General features: G+C 42.9%; 1 protein-coding gene across 1 annotated transcript in view; it reads right to left on the reverse strand.

The window, feature by feature from the left end:
* The window catches only part of LOC120940670 (enoyl-CoA delta isomerase 2-like), a 46,432-nt gene extending 24,711 nt beyond the window's left edge, over positions 1 to 21,721 (reverse strand). The window contains exons 1-4 of the mRNA XM_040353651.1: positions 21,633 to 21,721; positions 20,896 to 21,066; positions 13,362 to 13,431; positions 11,982 to 12,084 (exon numbers count right to left, since the gene is read on the reverse strand). Coding sequence (XP_040209585.1) covers positions 11,982 to 12,084; positions 13,362 to 13,431; positions 20,896 to 21,066; positions 21,633 to 21,674 — 386 coding nt within the window. The 5' untranslated portion in view covers positions 21,675 to 21,721. The remainder of the gene's footprint in view (positions 1 to 11,981; positions 12,085 to 13,361; positions 13,432 to 20,895; positions 21,067 to 21,632) is intronic.
* Positions 21,722 to 22,053: the final 332 nt, after the last annotated feature.

Consider the following 22,053-nt stretch of genomic DNA (forward strand, 5'->3'; position numbering starts at 1 on the left):
TCTCTGAGCTGGGCCCTCTTTATCACAATTTCTTGATATACCTCATTTTCTCCTCGCTCTTTATGCGTTTGTTCCAGTTCAAATAATTCAGATGTTAATTTTTCCATGTTTAATTTTCTTATCTTTTTTTTCCCTGCTCCAATTGCGATTAATTTCCCTCTAATGTATGCCTTATGGGCCTCCCAAACAGTTGCCATCTTTACTTCTGGTGTATTATTAAGAGTGAAATATTGTTCCAAGTCGATTTTTACTGTATTGTTTACCTCTGTATCCTCTATGAGTTCTTCGTTTAAGTTCCACGTTCCTTTTCTTTGCTCTATCTCTTTGAATCTTATTTTCACTATTACCGGAGCGTGATCTGAGATTGTGGTTACCCCTATTGATGTTTTAACTACGTCTTCCAACGACTCATGGTCTACCATTATATAATCCAATCTTGAATATGTTCCGTGCACAGAAGAGTAATATGTATAGTCCTTTTTGTTTGGATATGTAATCCTCCAAGGATCTATTAAACAGTGACTATGCATTTTTTTTCCCAATATTCTTAGCTGTTTAATATTTCGTCTCTGTGCTCCAGACATATTATCTAGATGATAGTCCATTGAAAGATTGAGGTCTCCTGCTAAAATTACTTGACCTTGCTTGAAGTCCATTAAAACGTTCAAGAGCCCCCTCAGATATTTATGAGGTTGTCTATTTGGACAGTATATGTTTGCGAGCGTATATTTTTTCCCTTGGAGTACCCCTCTCAGAAACAAATAACGTCCATCTGGGTCAACTTTCCTATCTTCTATTGTAAAAGTGATGTTCTTCCCTATTCCTATAGCAACCCCCTTAGATCTTTTCTTTGGGGAGTCCCCGTAGTACCAAGTGGGGACTGCCCGAGAATACAGTCTAACATTTGAGTCCAAAGTTATGTGTGTCTCTTGCAAAAAAACTATTTCAGCGGAGTACCTTTCGACCTCTCTTAATACCATATGCCTTTTTTCCGGGCAACTGAGACCTCTTACATTATATGTTATAAAATTTATATTTGTCATTTCTTTCTCTTTTTTTTTTTTTTTTTACCTTTCTCTGATAAGTATATTTTTTTCCGTTGCAAGACACACAGATCTAAGACCCCCCACCAGGCCCTTCTATTTTCCCCCTCCCCCCTCCCCCCCCTCTCCCCTTCTCCTGTCTCCCCCCCCCACCCTCCCCTCCCGTCATATCTTGCCCCCCTGTTCTTCATGTGGGGCTTTCTCATCGCCTCCCCCCTCCCTCCCTTCCCCCCAATCGATCCCTGACCCTATGGTCTTTTAGAGCTTTTTCTATTTGGCGCTCCAGGCGCTCTTTTGCTCCTTGGGCTAAGGTGGAGTTCTATTTTAGCCCGGTCTCCTACCCCCCTATACTGGGGAATTGGGGAAGGAGTGCCCTCCGGATCCGCCCCCTCTCCAGTCCCGCTCCTGTAGCTTACTGTTTAGAACCTCCCCGTCCCTCCTCCCCCCCCTTTCCCCCCCCCCACTCCGCCATCTAACGTTTTCAGTCCTTTTTTGGTGTTGGGATATCTAATCTCTGACAAAATTCTGGCACTTCCTCTAAAAACCTCAGTCTTGCCGAGATACCGTTTTTCCTGCCTATCAGGCAGGCTGGGAAACCCCAATTATATTGTATATCATGTTCCTGCAAGACTCTTAACAATGGTTTTAAGTTTCTTCTTCTTTTTAACGTCTCTTGTGATAGATCTTGGTATATTTGAATATTATGCTGATCGAATTCTAATGGCGACTTCCCTCTCAGTTTTCTCCATAGTTGGTTCTTCTCTTCCCAACTTTCAAATCGCACTATAATATCTCTAGGGTATTCCTGTGCTCTCTCTCTAGCACGTCTTATCCTATGCGCACGTTCTATTTTTAGTGGGGAAGTTATTTCTCTCTCCAGTATTGGATTGCAAATTTTTCTTATTGTTTCTGAGAGATCCTCAGCCTCTGTCGTTTCTGGAACTCCGCGTATTCTTATATTCTTCCTTCTTTCCCTATTTTCTTGATCTTCTAATTTATACGCCTGTTCTCGTTGATTTATTTTTAATGCTTTTATTTCATCTTCTAATTTTTTAACTGAGGTTATGTTGTGATCGACTTTTTTCTCAACTTCTTCCACTCTTTCCAATATGTGCCCCATATTTCTCTCCATTTTTTCCATTTGCGTTTTAAGTGATCTTTCTAGAGCGGCAAACATTCCTTCCATTTCCTTTTTTGTTGGCAAAAGTGTAATGTCCTGCGTTTCTTCTCTGTCTCCCTGTCCCAGGTCCATCTCTTTATCTGTTTCTCTATCTTGATCTGTTTTTTTCTCTAATAGTGACTCTGAGAGAGTTTCTGAGTCTGTCAAGATATTAACAGTCCCTTTTTTCTTCTCTTTCTTCTTTTCCTTTTCTACCTGGCCTCCTCGGGTTATTGATGGTTTTTCTATCTGCTGATTTTCTCCATTTGTCCCATGGGTCACAAATTTGCACATTGGGCCTGGACTTTGACTTAAGCGGGGGACCTTTGGGATTGCCCCGCCTTTTACTCCTTTTCCCCTTGTGGTCATCCTTCACCCCCTTTCAGTCCTGCTGTAGTCCTGATTGCTTACCCGTGCTTCTCGCTGCGCTTGTGATTAAACTACACCGCTTTACAGCAAATTCTATAGTAAGACCCCTTTGCACTTATGGGAGGTGTATGCTGCACGGAACAATGCCCTTTGGTATCACGTTTTAAAGTTGATTTGGTATTTCTACTTTTTGGCTTTGGTTTTAAATTGAAGACCTTCGGAGCACCCAGCACGTATATTAACCCCCTTCTTCTGTCGGTCACCAGTGCGCGTCGCACTCAATGACCTCCTTTTACAGGTTTTCAGGGCTTTTTAGTATGGTTAATTATACTGTTTGCTGTGCTTTAACCGTTATATCCGTCAGTTTTTAATTACGTTCTCTGCCAGGCCTACGTGTACTTATATATTATAAATATTGCAGTATAATATAAAAAGGGTCCAAGATGTGTTACATCTATGTTGTCTAATAGAAGGGAGAAAAAAAAAAAAAAAAAAAAAATTAGGGAACACGGAGAGAGGGAAAAAAAAAAGGAAATTCTCCCCGTCTCTCTCATCACTCCCAATGGGCAAAAGGGGGATGTCACGGGGGGGCCGTCACCAAAGCTTTAGAATTACCAGCATCCTTATAATCACATCTCGACAAGCACAGGAAATGACAGAAATGCACTCATGTCCCTTGTATCTCCTCATTGCCTGTCTTCATATCAGTCCCTTCCAGTTACCAGTTCTTCTGTAGAAATGTCCCATTGAAATTTATGTATATGTATACTTATTTTTTTTTTTTTCCTTAGTTCTTTAACTCATAAAAAGGACGTTTGTACTCACCACTCTGCCACTTGCAATGAGCTCAAACATGTACTCACCAATCTGGTAATTTTCACGCAGGGAGAGGAAAGGATAGGGACTGCTGTGATATGTTTCCCTGTGTCCCTGGACCTACTTTTGCTGACATTGGCGGTGGGCTGGATCCTTTCCCATGGGATTTTTACTGCCGGGTTGCCTGGCGCCGTGTCTCCCCTTCCCTCAGCCTCCTCTTCTATATTACTGCCTGGAGGGGGGGTGCGGTGGGGAGGTGCGGCTCACCTCAACAGCTCAGCCACCCGTACACTCCGTTGGAGGGAGACTTATCAGCCTGTTGCCTCAGGGGGGGCTCCGGCCCCCGCTCACCTCTGGAAATCCCCCCCCTTACTTCACGCACTGTCCCGGAGCTCCTTCCTCTCGTCTCTGCACGCCGCTGCAAACCACCGCCGCCACCCAATCAGCCGGCGCGATCCAGGAAGCCGGGGAAGCCGCACTGCCTGCGTGTTCACACGCAGCGCGTCAGGCTAACCCGATCGAGGGGGGTGAGGATCCGATCCAATCCGCTCCAGGGGTCCGAGACTTCAGCCCGGGGGGGGGGGGGGTGGAGGGGGACGACCTAGCGGGAGGAACAGAGAATCCGGCTCCTAGACATCCCCGGTCCTCAGAGCGGGCTGGAGAGCGAGCACCTCCGTCTAGCTACTCCTTCACACTGACCGCGCCATCTTCAGACTCCTCCCTCCCAGTACCCCACCCATGCTAATAAGCGCAGATCAACTTCAGATGGGTCTATACCCATACCCAGCTGGGTCAGGAAATCTCTAGTGGGGGGTATTTTGGTTTTCCTAGACCTAGAAAAAGCTTTTGATTCTGTAGACTGGTAGTATATAGGGGTAATTTTGGGACATATGGGTTTGGCCCAACCTTCCAGAAGTGGGTTAACATATTGTATTATAGCCCAGTAGAGGCGATTAAACTCAATGGGAGGGTATCGGATTTTTTTCAAGTGTCCGGGGGCACTCAGCAAGGCTGTCTGTTGTCTCCAGGCCTATTTGGTTTGATGATAGAGCCGCTTCTTCTAAAGTGCTTCTCCGGCGGTATAGGACATTCAGGTGGGTAGTCTGGAGGAAAAGACGGCGCTCTATGCTGATGACATGGTCATTTTCTCTGGGATTCGAACACCTCGCTTACTAATGCCCTGCCCATTTTAACCCCTTCAATACAGGGCTTTTATACCTTTTATACCCCTCCATACCGGGCCTATTCTGGCACTTCTCTCCTACATGTACAAATCATCATTCTTTTGCTAGAAAATTACTCAGAACCCCCAAACATTATATATATATATATATATATATATATATATATATATGTGTGTGTGTGTGTGTGTGTTTTTTTTAGCAGACATCCTAGGGAATAAAATTGCGGTCATTGCAACTTTTTATCTTGTACGGTATTTGTGCAATAATTTTTCAAACGCCTTTTTTTTTTTTTTTAAATCGTTCCATGAATTAAAAAACAAAAAACAGTAAAGTTAGCCCAATTTTTTTGTAAAATATGAAAGATGATGTCACATCAAGTAAATAGATACCTAACATGTCACACTTTAAAATTGTGCACACTCATGGAATGGCGCCAAACTTCGTTATTTAAAAATCTCCATATGCGAAGCTTTGACATTTTTTACAGGTTACCAGTTTAGACTTACAGAGGAGGTCTAGTGCTAGAACTGTTGCACACGCTCTAATGCACGCTGGGAAACCTCATATATGTGGTTTGAACTGCGTTTACATACGTGAGCGCAAGCTACCGAGGACAGGGGCATTTTGAAAAAACTATTTTATAATTTCTTTTTTTATTTTATCTTTTTTTTACTTTTTTTTTTATCACTTTTATTGTATTACAAGGAATGTAAATATCCCTTGTAATAGGAATAGTGTGTGACAGGTCCTCTTTATGGAGAGATACGGGGTCAATAAGACCCCACATCTCTCCTCCAGGCTGGAAAGCATGAGATCCTGAAAAACATTCACCGATCTCATGCTTACTAGCCGCAATCGCGGCTTTGTTTACTTCCAGGTACCCGGCGTGACGTCATCACATTGCGCTCGGGTCTCCGACGGTCATAGAGATGACTGGTGACCATCTGGTCACCAGTCATCTCTATGCTTCCCATCTGGCGCTGGACGATTCTTTCTCCGGGTCCCCGATGGCACGGGAGACGCTGGAGAAGCACCGGATGGCGGCGGAGGAGGGGAATGTCCCCTCCTGCCGCCTATAAGAACGATCAAGCGGTGGAACCGCCGCTATGATCGTTCTTATGGTGGGCAGAATCGCCGCCGGCAAACAATGATATCTGAATGATGCCTCTAGCTGCAGGCATCATTCGGATATCCCCTCACAAAGCCCAGGACGTCATATGACGTCCACCTGGGATGTGAGATCCCCTCTGTGGACGTCATATGACTATGGGCTGGTACGAAAGTGGTTAAACACATTCGCTACCTTTTCTGGCCTTAGGGTAAATTTGGCGGAAGTCTCAAATTCTGCCCCATAAGACCATCCGGTCCCCTGTAAATTGTCCCTTTCAGTGAGTGGATAGGGTTAAGTATCTGGGCATTACCATTTCCAAATCTGTATCAGATTTTATTTTTTTGAATGTTCTTCTTGACCTCCATGCCAGTGTTTCTCAACTTCAGTCCTCAAGGCACCCCAACAGGTCATGTTTTCAGGCTTTCCATTATTTTGCACAGGTGATTTAATCAGTTTCACTGCCCTAGTAATTACCACGACCTTCAAATGTAGATTACAGGCCTGGCAAAATCTTCCCTTATCTTTGGAAAGATAAATGTACTCAAAATTAAATTCCCGCCCCTTTTTCTGTATATTATTAGAAACCAGTGTGAATCCTTAACAACAATTTCCGTCTCAGCCTTATTATGGAAAAGGGGCTCTCCACGCATTAGACTGCAGGAGCTCCAGCAACCATGGAAGGAAGGGGGGTTGGCAGTGCCCAACTGTAATCGCTATTTTCTAGCTGGTGCATGCTCACAGATGGTTAGCGCTTCCTGAAGACGATGCGGCAGTGTCCCTGGAGGCCACTGTTGTTGGCTCCTATTAGGTTGTAAAGCCCCTTATCCTATTACACCTTCAATGCATTCAGTTATTCGGGCATGGGAGTTGATCAGATGGGGGGAGGGGATATCGGAAAGGATATGATCATATCGCCCTTTTTTCTGCGATGCAGGATCCCTCAGTTGCCCAATTTTTACATATATAATGATCTGATCATCTGGACAAAGTTTGGGATCAAGACGGGGATGTGGTGAGACATAGGCAGTATTGCTCCACTTTGATGCTCTTAAATCTCAAATCCATTTTCCAAATTACCCATTTTTTTTGCTACCTACAGTTTAGATATGCATTCTACGCCCAATTCCAAACATGCACCGATTACTCCATACCTGGAAAAAAAAGCCCTCACTAGACCCCACCAGCCTAAACAACTTTAAGACCCATCTGCGTGCTCCCATTTGCATCAAAATGTTTAGAAGGCTTAGTCTACAACCATCTGAGCTCCTACCTCACTGACAGCAACCTTCTTGACTCCTTACAGTCTGGTTTTCGATTACACTCCACTGAAACTGCCCTACTGAAACCTACTAATGATCTACTGACTGCTAAAACCAATAGCCACTACCCCATAATCATACTACTAGACCTCTTTGCAGCCTTTGACACTGTTGAACATCACCTCCTCCTGACGATGCACACAAATCTATCTCTCTTCTCCTCACCTCACTCCTTCAGTCTCCTCTCGCATTACTAATTTATCAACTGACATATCAGCATGGATGTCACACCACTTCCTCGACCTCAATCTTTCTAAAACTGAGCTCATAATGTTTCCTCCGACCCATGCCCCCTCCCCTGACTTCTCCATCAAGATCAAAAGTACAGCAATCAGTCCTTGGCCTCATTCCAGGGTGCTAGGTGTAATCTTGGACTCTAGGGTTGCCACATCATCCCTTTAATGCAGGACACATATTAATTAGACAGGTTTTGAGATAAGGCACCAAGTGAGTTTAATTACCACTTTAATCAGCCACAGAACCTGTGTAATTATTGTGTGCCCTGGATTAAAGGGCTGATGTGGCAACCCTACTGGACTCTGACCAGGTGCCAGTAGAGAGAGAGAGAGAGATTGAAGATGTGAGTGAGGGAGCATAGGATAGAAGAAGAGGGTGATCGTAGTAGTTGTGAGGGAACAGGATCAAGGGGACTGGTGGTAAGGTGGGCTTCTGAGAAAACTTTAGCGACCTCTTCGGTGGTAGCAAGGTCAAACAGGAAAGTGTTGAGAGTGCTTTTGTACAGGGTATGTTAAGTGGGATAGATGTCTGTGCAGTGGAGATGCCCCCATGAATTGCATTAATCTTGTTTTTGAAGTGATTGGCAATCTCGCGAGCAGTGAGCGAGTTACTTGGTGGAAATGGTGGTGGAGAAAGTAGAGAGTTAAAAGTAGAGCAGAGACGATGAGGACTAGAGGACAAAGTATTAATGAGAGTGACAAGGTAGGCTTGTTTGGCAGGGAGGAATGATTTTTTTGCTGTCTTTTAGGCTGTCCCTTTTGGGTGTTTGTAATATGCATTACTTTACAGTATATCTCTTTATATTCCTCCAAACATCATTTCATCGTATACTCATATTGAATCTGGTGCTTTGGCGCTGTGTTTATACTTGAAACAATTTTTAACACTATGGGGCAGATCCACAAAAGGATTACGCCGGCGTATCTACTGATACGTCGGCGTAATTTTAAATTTCCCGCGTCGTATCTTTTTTTTGTATCCACAAAACAAGATACAACGGCATCTGGGATCGATCTGACAGGCATACGTCTTAGTACGCCGTCGGATCTAAGCTGCAATTTTTCGGCGGCCGCTAGGTGGCGTTCCTGTCGAAATCCGCATTGAGTATGCAAATTAGCTAGTTACGGCGATCCACGAACGTACGTCGGCCCGGCGCATTTTTTTTACGCCGTTTTCGTTCGGCTTTTTCCGGCGTATAGTTAAAGGTGCTATATGGTGGCGTACTCAATGTTAAGTATGGCCGTCGTTCCCGCGTACAATTTTGAATTTTTTTACGTCGTTTGCGTAAGTCGTTCGCTGTTCGTTGTGTAGAATGATGTCACCGTCGTAAGCATTTGCTTGTTCCGGTTAAATTTTGAGCATGCGCACTGGGATACCCCCAGGGACGGCGCATGCGGCGTTAAAAAAAACCCGTTGTTTACGTCGGGTCACTACGTATTTACATAAAACATGCCCCCATTACATCCATTTGAATTCCGCGCCCTTACGCCGCAAGAGATACACTACGCCGCCGTAACTTACGGCGCAAATTCGTTGAGGATTCGAAACAAAACAAAGTAAGTTACAGCGGCGTAGTGTATCTTAGATACGCTACGCCCGGCGCAATAATGCGCCGTTGTACGTGGATCTACCCCTATGTATATACAACTTTTTTGGATCCTGACCTTTTATTTTTCTTTCTGAACAATCAGTCCAGCTGAGCTTCATTTGTTGTAATTGCTGATGATTCATATAAACTGAAATCATCTAGTCACTCCCACCTCTTTGACTAAGCCCGGGGGAGGGTGAAACGTATCCGAGTAGTGTGGCTTGGGAGGAGACATTCTGAAGCAGATTACTAATAGATGATGGTTGGGTTGATAGCCAGTGTGCGCCTCCTCACCTTCGCTGACAACTTGATTAGACCAATTTTTAGTTTTCAGCGCTGTTGTACTTTGAATGACAATTGCGCGGTCATGCAACACTGTACCCAAATTAAATCTTTATGTTTTTCCCCCCACAAATAGAGCTTTCATTTGGTGGTATTTGATCATCTCTGCGGTTTTTATTTTGTGCGCTATAAACAAAAGAAGAGCAACAATTTAGAAAAAACACCATGGGCTAGATTCAGATAGGTGAGCGGATCTTTAGATCTGCGTAACCTATCTGATTTACGATACGCCGCCGCAAGTTTTTGAGGCAAGTGCTTTATTCAGAAAGCACTTGCCTGTAAACTTGCGGCGGCGTATCGTAAATCCCTCAGCGGAATTCAAATTCCGCGGCTAGGGGGCGTGTAAAATTTAAATCAGGCGCGTCCCCGCGCCGAACGAACTGCACATGCGCCATCCGTAAAATTTCCCAGCGTGCATTGCTCTAAATGACATCGCTAGGACGTCATTGGTTTCGACGTGAACGTAAATTACGTCCATCCGTATTCGCGAATGACTTACGCAAACAACGTAAAAAATTCAAAACTCGGCGTGGGAACGACGGCCATACTTAACATAGGATACGCTGCATATAGCAGGGGTAACTATACGCCAGAAAAAGCCAAACGCAAACAACGTAAAAAAAAGCGCGGGCGGTCGTTCGTTTCTGAATCGGCGTAACTCCTCATTTGCATATTCCTCGTGTATACAAACGGAAGCGCCACCTAGCGGCCAGCGTGAGATTGCAGCCTAAGATCCGACGGTGTAAGTCACTTACACCTGTCGGGTCTTAGGGATATCTATGCGCAACCTGATTCTATGAATCAGGCGCATAGATACGACCGGCAGAACTCAGAGATACGACGGCGTATCAGGAGATACACCGTCGTATCTCTTTCTGAATCTGCCCCCATATTTTTTACTTTTTGATTTAATAAATATCAATTTTAAAAAAACAAACAAACAATTTTTTCCTCAGTTTAGACCGGTACGTATTCTTCTACATAATTTTGGTAAAAATTTTTTTTTTGCAATAAGCGTATATTGACTGGTTTGCGCAAAGGTTATAGCGTCTACAAAATAGGCGATAGATTTATGGCATTTTTTTTTTTTACTAGTAATGATGGCGATATGCGATTTTTATTGTGACCGTGACATTGCGGCGGACATATGGCACACTTTTGACACGTTTTTGGGATTATTCACACTAGGGGGCGCTGAAGGGGTTAATATGTTCCCTGGGAGTGATTCTAACTGTAGGGGCAGGGGGACTCACAAGGGGAGGAGACCGATCTGTGTTCCTCTGTACTGGGAACACACATCGGTCTCCTCACCTCTGACAGGAGGTGGATCTGTGTGTTTACACACACAGATCCACACTCCTGCCGTGATTTCCGGCAATCGCGGGTGCCCGGCGGACATTGCGGCCGCCGGGCAGGCGCACCTGGTCACAAGCGATGCCGCGGGCGCGCATGTGCCCCCTAGCGGCCGCGATGCAAAGGACATCATATGACGTCCACCCTGAGGGAGAGACAGTTCCTGCCAACGCCATATTACTATGGCTCGTTAGGGAACTAGTTCACTCAGCTTAGAATTTAGCTTTAAGGTCCACTTGGACTAGATTTATGTCTCGGTGAGGTGGACTTAAGGGCCCATTCACACCATGTGCATTGGTGCAATGAATTACTATTCATTATGAATGGCACCCCCCAATGCACCTTCTCAGTGCATTTGCATTGCAGTGCAATATGGTTGCCGTATGCTGTACTCCCATAATACTGCATGCATGATTTTTGGTCTGTTATGGCACATTGGACAGTCCATTCAAATGCATAGACTGCCCTAATATAACGCACATTAATTTGCAATGCGATTTGATCTAAGCTAGTAAATAGATGCTTTGTGCTGCACATTCATCAATGGAGAACATGCAGTCTGTAGACTTGCTGTGACCAGGCTATTGGAAAGTGTATTTTTTAGTGAATACATTTCATTTTTATTTGACATACTTGTTTATAGGGATGCACCGATATATCGGTGGCCAATACATATCGGCCGAAAACAGCTGTTTTGGCGACATGCCGAAACAGCTTTAAAATTGCCAATATGGGCATCGGGTGCCCGTAAAAAAAAATTGTCGCTGAGTGGTCACGGCTCCGTCCACTGCATGAGCCAACGAGTGTCACTGCCTCCTGAGTCCTCCTGACTAGATCGGCTATTCAAAAATGGCGCCGGGTGGTGCCATTACGTATCTGCCGCTGGATGGTGTACCTCCGAAGGTGGAGAGGTCTAGTGGGCTGCAGCAACAGCCGATTTTCGTGCGGCAAACAAATTTGAGGAATCCGACATGTTGAATTTTTTTTTAAAAACTAACGATTTTCTGTTTAATGATGGGAGAATCGTACGAGAAATGTAATAGAAAAAAAATATGCATGTGCAAGAAAAGAATATTCCCAGAGAGAACAGAATATTCCCGGAGAGAAACGAATATTCACGGCAACATGAAGGTTTGGTCGGCCGAATTTAGAAAATCAATGGTGGCATGATCGGATCACAAAAAACGAACTTTCTGATTTTGAAAGGAAAATTTGTTCGAAATTCGACCGTGTATGGCCTGCTTAAGACTCCACCCCCAAAAAACTGCAGGGCCTGAAGTTTATAGTTGCAACCAATCAGATTTCAGTTTTTACACTTTAGCGTTCTTTGTTCATTTTGCTCTTTGCTTATTAAAGAAGTTCCTTGTATTGAGCTTTATGATGTAGATAAAATAAACACGTTTTACCATAACAATCTTTTGGTATATATATGTACTGATTTGGAAAATAAAGAGCACTACCTTGCAACATTTAATAACTCTATTATCATGTCCTTCGGGTTTTCGTTGCTTCTTCTAAGAGCATAATTTAAATCATTGCCACTGCTAAAGTAATCACCATATCCTGCACATACATAAAATGGAAGGTTCGTTTTTAAAACAACTTAAAAAGCTACACCCATGAAGAAAATAAATGCTGGAATTCAAAGATTAACATAGAGGTAAACATTTACTTTGTTTAGCAATTGTTGACATACAAAACCCTATTACCACCAGAATTGTCTTCAAGCCAAAATATACTTTGTAATCATACCTTTGGGGCAGATTTTACCCACTTCAAAGTATTTGCCCACAGGTAACAAATCTGGAAGAGTACCAGCTGCATAAACTCACCTACTAACCTGCCCACTCCCTTGGCTGCTTAGTCACCCCACACCCCATTTCTAACACTTAAAAGGAGCCTCCTTACTGGCCTTTATAAGGCCTCATTCATATTATGTTGGCACATGTGCATTCGTCTCGTGTTCTATTGCGCTACTTGCATATGGTGGTTCATTAATTTCAGTGGGCTTCACTATGTGCGACAAATGCAGCAGAGCAGCTCATTAATTTTTTTCATGTGAAAAAAAAAATGCTTCCAACGTTTGGGGCCATTGAGAATAAATGGCACCACGACACACTTTTTTTTGCGCATTTAGTGAACACACACAAAATCTTGCCATTTTGCGCGATCACCCGTCGCAATTGTGTGAATGCAGCTTTTGAGTACATAACTCACAGATGGCTACTGAGTAGCCTTTGATAGGAATAATTTCGAACCTTGGAGGGTTTAAAGGTTCACTCTTATAAATTCCAAGCTTTCTACAAGCGATTGTACAAGGTAGGGATCATGACATCACCACCTTGCCTCTCCACCTCATCCAATTGGAGGATACCTTGTACTCATTTAAAAAGCAAACCCCTGTGATCAGTGTGCAGTGGAAAACCTGCTCGCACACAACCCTTAGAAGGACCATGAGGATTGTGGCAATGACTGTAGTAGGGTCAACCTCTACAGTTAGGGCCTGCTTCCACGGCAATCCCTCAAGTGAGGCCAATTTACAAGTATCCATATGGATTACCCAGAATTTTTCCAATACACTCAGAAATGCAAGTAAACAGAACAAAAATTAGCCCGTGCTCTATACTGTAACCCTCAGGACCTTAAGAACAGCTTCACCATCTCACTTTTCTGGGGAAACATTTTGAAATCAATATAGAAAGCAATGTTCACAGGATTGTTTTCACCAATGTAATCTGAATTTTGTAGAAGTGGAGCAAAGGAAGATATAATGCAGCTAATAGCAAATATCACCAAACTAGACCTAGGGAAGATAAATAAATCGGGGTAACTCTCAGTACCTGTTAACACAGCGATAACTGAATCATCATTTCCGGCTTCCTCTAGAGCATCAGAAATTTCTTTATATGACTGCGATAAAAAGAAACATTTTACAATATTGGAATAAAAAGCTTATTTTGTAGTATCAATATGTATTACACATCTTTTAAAGCAATATATATATATATATATATATATATATATACACATTATCTCACAAAAGTGAGTACACCCCTCACATTTTTGTAAATATTTTATCATAATCTTTCATGTGACCACATTGAAGACACTTTGCTACAATGTACACTTTGCTACAATGTAAAGTAGTAAGTGTACAGCTTGTAGAACAGTGTAAATTGCTGTCCCCTCAAAATAACTCAACACACAGCCATTAATGTCTAAACCACTGGCAACAAATAGCCACTATTATTTTCCAGCACTGCCTTAACTCTCTTGGGAATGGAGTTCACCACAGCTTCACAGGTTACCAGTCCTCCTCCACTCCTCCATGACGTCATCACGGACCTAGTGGATGTTAGCGACCTTGTGTTTGAAGATGCCCCACAGATGCTCAATAGGGTTTAGGTCTGGAGACATTCTTGGGCAGTCCATCACCTTTACCCTCAGCTTCTTTAATAAGTCAGTGGTCGTCTTGGAGGTGTGCTTGGGGTCGTTATGTTGTTATACTGCTTAGCAATCCAGTTTCCAAAGGGAGGGGATCATGCTCTGCTTCAGTATGTCAGTACATGTTGGCATTCACGGTTCCCTCTATGAACTGCAGCTCCCAAGTGCCGGCAACACTCATGCAGCCCCAGACCATGACACTTCCACCACCATGCTTGACTGTAGGCAAGCCACACCTGGTTGCCCCCACACACACGACACAATCTGAACCAAATAAGTTTATCTTGGTCTCATCAGACCACAGGACATGGTTCCAGTAATCCATGTCCTTAGTCTACTTGTCTTCAGTAAATTTTGTGGGCTTTCATGTGCATCATCTTTAGAAGAGGCTTCCTTCTGGGATGACAGCTATGCAGACCAATTTTATGCAGTGTGCGGCGTATGGTCTGAGCACTGACAGACTGACCACTACCCCTTCAACCTCTGCAGTAATGCTGGCAGCACTCATACGTCTATTTCCTCAACTTTTTTAGTCGACCATGCTGAGGCCTGTTCTGAGTGGAACCTGTGATGTTAAAGTTTCAGGGTCTTCGCATTCTTCTTATAGCCTAGGCCATCTTTATGTAGAGCAGTGGTTCTCAACTCCTGTCCCCAAGACCCACTAACAGGCCAGGTGTTAAGTATAAAGCGTACCTGGTAATCAGAGCCTAATTTGCAGGAGGAGGCCTCTCTTACAGCCCTGGCTCGGGAGTCACTGGAGTGGGAACAGCCAACTCAAGAGCGCAGCGAGGTAGGAGTGCCTGGATGGTGGCAGTAGTCAGGCACAGGATGATTATCCTTCAGGGGTGGCTGGAACTGAAGACAGCTGTAGCTGTAGTAGTGGGTCAGAGACCCTGGAGCTGGTGGGTACTGGAACAGTGGCAGCAGGAGCTAGGTGAGGCAAGCCGGGTTAGGTACAGAGCAACAGGCAGTAGCAGGGTCAGACAAGCCGGGTCAAGCGGGTAATCAGACAGCTGATGCAGGAGACTATAAGCGTGGTCAGAAGTTCAGGCAAAGGTCTGGCAGCTGGTAGGCAGTAGAAGAGGGTCAAACAAGCCAAAGTTCGGGATCAGAGAGGTCGGATAATCAGGCAGTAAACAAAAAATGTAGCGCTAATCAAAAAATACAATGTATGATACCATGTGAGGCAACAACATTCATAGTATATGTGCACATAAAAGGAATACCCAAAATTGGGTAGTCAAAAACAAAATTCAATGTGATAGAACGTTGCAAAGTCTATAGCCAAAGCATTGAGTGAACAGTCTATGGCCAAAGCATTGAGTGAACATCAATTAGAAAGTTGGTGCAGTGCGTGGGATGGACTGATATCCAGTAGTTTAAATAAAACAGGTGATCAAGTTGTCTGTGGAGATCTATGGAAATCACAATCACATCAGGTATAAGGTAAGTATAAACACGCTTACCAGATGGGTTGGACTCTACTACTGTACAGCAAAGAGTCAATCAGACATTGTGGTCATTGGGGACCGGGACCACTGCAACCGGAATGTAACCATTGTTGTAATTAGGACTCCAGCTGGCGTGGACACCAGGAACCAACAATATTCGGATAGCGTGCTGCGTAACCGCCACAAATTCCAGGAGTAATCCTCAGGCCGTGTATCCAGGGGTGCAGGAATAGACGTAGCTGAACCTCCAATTGGACCATGGGATAAATAATAGAAAAGATAGAAAAGAAGGGGCTCCAATTGCGCAGGTCAATTAAACCAAAAAAGGTTTATTGTTAAAAAGTCATACAAGTGAAATTATGACATGGATAAAAAGTGATCACATAAAAAGCAACATGGGGTGCACAATAGCAATATCCGACGCGTTTTGGCCACATAAGCCTTCAACAGGGGCATAAAAATGCATCCCCATATTGCTTACTTAAATATACAAAATGGCTATAAAGCCCTCCCCCAACAGGGCGGTGCTTCGAGGCAGGATGTGATGTAACAGATAAGCATTGCAATATAAACAAAATGACGGGACAATCAAATATGCATTTGATGTATGATGTAATCGGTATTGCTGAAACTTGGCTTCAATCCTCACATGACTGGGCTATTAATATTCCTGGCTATGCTCTCTTTCGGAAAGACAGGGTAAAAAGGAAAGGTGGAGGGGTCTGTCTCTATGTGAGAAGTGACCTCAAAGCAAGCGTGAAAGAGAACCTGGTTGATGGAGAGTGTGATGAGGCTGAAGCATTATGGGTGGAACTGCATACAGATGTGCGTAGTTCAAAATTAATCATTGGAGTTTGTTATAAACCACCCAATGTTAATGAGGAGGTGGAGACTCAGCTCCTTGCACAGATGGAAAGGGCTGCAAGGTCTGGGACGGTGATAATAATGGGGGATTTTAACTACCCAGAAATTGACTGGATTAATGGCACTTCTGGGACAGTTAAAGGACAAAAATTTAAAAACCTATTGCAGGACAATTTTATGGTGCAGTTTATTGAGGCCCCAACTAGGAATGATGCCCTGTTGGACCTGATAATCTCAAACCATGCAGAGCTTATTACTAATGTTCAGATAAAGGAACACCTGGGTAGCAGTGATCATAACATGATTTCATTTAATATTAACTATAAGCAAGAAATACATACAGGAAATATTAAAACACTAAATTTTAAGAGAGCAAATTTTCCAAGGATGAGGGCTGCTCTCCAGGACTTGGACTGGGAGGGACTATTGGCACAGCTGAACACAGAACAGAAATGGGAATTCTTCAAAAAGACTGTGTGGAACCTCACTGCAAAGTATGTTCCCATGGGCAATAAGTTTAAAAGGCTAAAAATAAAACCTATGTGGCTCACGGTCAAAGTTAAAAAAGCTATAAACAAAAAGAAAGCAGCTTTTAAAAAATATAAAAATGAAGGAACACTAGTGTTGTTTAAATGTTACAAAGAATATAACAGGATATGCAAAAAGGAAATCAAGGAAGCAAAAATTCAAAACGAACGACAGATTGCAAAAGATAGTAGGACAAACCCCAAAAAATTCTTTAAATATATTAATAGTAAAAAGGTGAAGTCTGAGCATGTAGGCCCCTTACAAAATAATCTAGAGTGGGTGACTGGGGACAAAGAGAAGGCAAATTTATTAAATGTTTTCTTCAGCTCTGTGTATACAATGGAGCATGGGGGAGCTCATGTCCAAAATGGGGGTGGGAGTGACACAGCCTCAAATCCACAATGGCTCAAAAGTGATATGGTCCAGAAATATTTAGACAGAATAAAGGTGGATAAAGCACCTGGACCTGATGGCATCCATCCACGGATCCTAGGTGAGTTGAGCTCTGTCATTTCAAAGCCACTGTATCTAATATTTAGGGACTCATTAAAGACAGGAATAGTACCACTGGATTGGCGCAGGGCCAATGTGGTGCCCATATTTAAAAAGGGAACAAAGTCTTTACCAAGTAACTATAGACCTGTTAGTCTAACTTCTATAGTTGGGAAGATACTGGAACGTTTAATAAAAGACCACATGGATGAGTTCTTGCAGGAAAAAAACTATTTAAGCAGCAGACAACATGGATTCATGAAAGACAGAAGTTGTCAGACAAACCTGATTTCCTTTTATGAAGAGGTAAGTAAAACCCTGGACAGAGGCGAGGCTGTGGACGTGATATATTTGGATTTTGCAAAAGCGTTCGATACAGTTCCGCACACACGGCTCATGTGTAAGGTAAGGTCTACAGGATTGGATATATCAGTTTGTAAATGGATAGAAAATTGGCTGAAAGACAGAATTCAGAGAGTCGTGGTTAATGATTCTTACTCCGAATGGTCCAATGTTATCAGTGGTGTACCCCAAGGTTCAGTGCTGGGACCCTTACTTTTCAATATATTTATAAATGATATTGGGTCTGAGATCAAAAGTAACATTTCTGTCTTTGCAGATGACACCAAGCTATGCAGTGGAATAACGTCCTTGCAGGATGTCTCCAATTTACAAGCCGACCTCAATGCTCTGTCCAATTGGGCGACTAAGTGGCAGATGAGGTTTAATGTAGATAAATGTAAAGTTATGCACTTGGGGGCTAAGAATATGCATGCATCATACATACTAGGGGGAGTACAACTGGGGGGATCTGTAGTGGAGAAGGATCTGGGGGTTTTAGTTGATCATAAGCTCAATAATGGCATGCAATGCCAAGCTGCGGTTTCCAAAGCGAGCAAAGTCCTTTCTTGTATTAAGAGAGGTATGGACTCCAGAGACAGAGATATAATTTTGCCCCTGTACAAATCATTAGTAAGACCTCATCTGGAATATGCAGTTCAGTTTTGGGCACCAGTTCTCAAAAAGGACATCGGAGAACTGGAGAAAGTGCAGAGAAGGGCAACCAAACTGATAAGAGGCATGGAGGAGCTCAGCTATGAGGAAAGATTAGAGGAACTGAATTTATTCACTCTTGAGAAGAGGAGAATAAGGGGGGATATGATCAACATGTACAAATATATAAGAGGTCCATACAGTGAACTTGGTGTTGAGTTATTCACTTTACGGTCAACACTGAGGACAAGGGGGCACTCTTTACGTCTAGAGGAAAAGAGATTTCACCTCCAAATACGGAAAGGTTTCTTCACAGTAAGAGCTGTGAAAATGTGGAACAGACTCCCTCCAGAGGTGGTTCTGGCCAGCTCAGTAGATTGCTTTAAGAAAGGCCTGGATTCTTTCCTAAATGTACAGAATATAACTTGAGTATTAAGATTTGTAGGTAAAGTTGATCCAGGGTAAATCCGATTGCCTCTCGGGGGATCAGGAAGGAATTTTTTCCCCTGCTGTAGCAAATTGGATCATGCTCTGCTGGGGTTTTTTGCCTTCCTCTGGATCAACTGTGGGAATGGAGTTGGGTGTATAGGATTTTACTGTGTTTTTTATTTTTGTTTTTTTATTTTTTGTGGTTGAACTGGATGGACTTGTGTCTTTTTTCAACCTGACTAACTATGTAACTATGTAATACTAAGAGCACCACAAAAAATAAATAAATAAAATAAAATGAACAGAACGACATATCAAATGACCTATATAAATCAGGGCAAAGGCATATCACATTTTATAGAAGATATGTATGTATGTATGTAGCAAGGCATACAGCGTGTCACCAGAAAGGCCTCTCGCTAATTCGTATGTATGGGGACACAGGAATTTTGTAAACTTCTCAACAGGATAGCGTCATGGTCACACATCCATGGCGGTCAATATAAACCAGTGCCTGCGATCGACAGGGACCACGAGCTGACACAATCCTACTGGCGTATCTATAGAAGATTTAAAACGCCAAAAAATGTCACAGATCGGTGTAGCAACCGTGCGCCGATACGCACACCAATCGAATATGACGGGAGCGTGTCTCACGGCAGCACCGACCAATCAGCGCTTGCCGAAGCCTACCAATCAGACACGCAGCAGTGCGTCACCAAACGAATGGAAGGAAGGCATATCGCGCAGCCGCACTGATCCGTTGGCGCGCCCGAGTCTGATGGCAAGTGTCGTATCACGTGACCACGGCAGCCAATCAGAAAACACCATGGAGCCTCTAGCGGGCCAAGTGATTAGGCATTGCCATCCAATGAAGGATGGGAAGGAGGGACAAATGACATATGCTGTGACAACAACGTGGACGTATAACGCCTCCCCATGGACAGGTGACCTTGCCCTGTAACGTCACGGGGCGGGGTCACCCATCCACGTCACTGGGTAACCCCTCTTACGCGTCATGGGGGTTTCATTCCTCGCTGGAGAATGAGTGGAGAATGCAGCGTTGCTGGAGAATGGATCATCGTTGGACATCGAGATACGGGATTACATTGCTGGAATGTATTTTTTATTTTTTTAAAAAGGACTTGTCCAGCTGTGTCTGTGTGTTTTTAAAAAATGTTTACACTTTCTTTGTGAAATGGTAGGGGTGCAATGTACCCTGTTATCAATTTACCTGGGGGGGGGGCAGGATCTGGAGTTCCCCTTTGTTAAAGGGGGCTTCCAGATTTCGATAAGCCTCCTGCCCACAGACCCCCACAACCACCGGGCAAGGGTTGTGGGGATGAGGCCCTTGTCCCCATCAACATGGGGACATCCTCCCCATGTTTGGCTCATCCCTAGTCTCCAGGCCTTAATGCTATAGAAAATTTATGGAGGGAGCTGAAACTTGGAGTTGCCAGGCAACAGCCAAGTAACCTTAAGGATTTAGAGAAGATCTGTTAAGAAGAGTGGACCAAAATCCCCCCTGAGATGGGTGCAAACCTGATAACTACAAGAAACGTCTTACCTCTGTGCTTGCCAACAAGGGTTTCTCCACCAAGTACTAATGCCGCATACACACGGTCGTTTTTCGTCATGAATTTATTTTTTATTTTTCAGCATGTCCAAAAAACAAAGCTTTTCCAACTTCATCATTAAAAACGACGTTGCCCACACACCATCGTCTCATAACTCGCTTCTGGGCATGCGCGGGGTTAAAACGTCGTTTTAGCCCACACACGATAATTTTTTACAACCCGAAAAATGACATTTTAAAAAACGACATTAAAAAATGCAGCATGTTCGAATTTTTTTCAGAAGCCAAAAAACGATGTGAAGCCCACACACGATGATTTTAAATGACGTTTTTAAAAATGCCGAAAAACGACCGTGTGTACGCGGCATAAGTCATACAAACTGGTGTCACTTCCCTCACCTATAACTGGCCTTTGCAGCATGGAGCAATGGAAGGCAACACACATACAAAAGCCAAGGAAAAATACTTGGAGAAAAAAATAATTCACCTTGTTTTATTAACTGCAGCACCAAATGCAAAAAAAAAAAACCACAATAAAAAAGAAAACATGATATTACCAGCATATACGGTAAGTAAAAAAGGTCAATGTTACATTACCTCCATACTTAATGCATTTTTTTTCTCTGGCCGCTTTATTACTATTGTAGTGATATTATCTTTATAGACCACTTGAATGTTTTTATATTTTGATTGGCTGTTTCTTGCATTATTAATCGTTTCGGAGGATACCAGATTTTGTAAAAGATAGACATCTTTCTGTGCCTTGTCCTGAAATGGAGCACAAACAGTAACACAGCATAACAAATGCAACAATTTTAGTTTTTTTTTAGATTTTACATCAAAGAGAGCAAAAAATTACTTTATTCCCTCCATGGTACTATTCTGCGCCATAGGTACAAAGCTTATCAGGTACCACATGGTCAATTTATAGCAAAATTCGCTGCCTGAATGTCTCAAGCATTTTCTCCACTGTCATGAATAAAACCCATATTTTACATAATATGTTTTACAGTATTTCCTGTGATTGTCAGCTCCATCTAGTTGCCAAAATTAGGTATTTTGCTGAAATACCTCAATCGGGGAAATACAACATTATGGTTCCTAGATGGAATTGACAATCATAGGAAATATACATATTAGGTAAAATTAGGATTATTTGTAAAGGCTGAGTGAATGCCTAAAACATGCATTTACAGTTTTTGGTAAACTAAGCAAACAAACAAACAAACATCCTTGTAAATAATATTGTAAAATCAGTCAAATACTAGCACATAAACCATCCTTTTTCAAAATCACAAAATAAAACACAAACTGTACCCTAAAAATGAACTTACCAAAATTTGTATACAAGTGTTAAGCTTATTGTTGGGTTGCATCTTATTGGTGTGATCAGGACAAGGACTGTGAAATCGTCTGTGATGAATAAAATAAGTATTAAAGCTCAGATTAAAAGGACATTGAACACAGGTCATAGTTTACAGGAATCTGTAATGTTTAACAGAAATTACAAAACAGATATTCAGTCTTTCTCTAGTAGGAGAATATTGCTGACATGCTGCATATGTGTGAGCAACACACACGTTTATAAAATTAGCATTTTTTTTATTTAATTTGTATTATTTATTACAGTTATTTATAAAGCACCAACAATGTAGGCAGCACTTTACATACTTACTGTACATTGACATCCCTCCCTTTAAGGAACTTACAATGAATTCATACCCCTCAACTGGGGGGTCTGCCAGGGGGGCAGCA

Source organism: Rana temporaria, chromosome 5 (assembly GCF_905171775.1).
Source record: "Rana temporaria chromosome 5, aRanTem1.1, whole genome shotgun sequence".
NCBI classification, from domain to species: domain Eukaryota; kingdom Metazoa; phylum Chordata; class Amphibia; order Anura; family Ranidae; genus Rana; species Rana temporaria.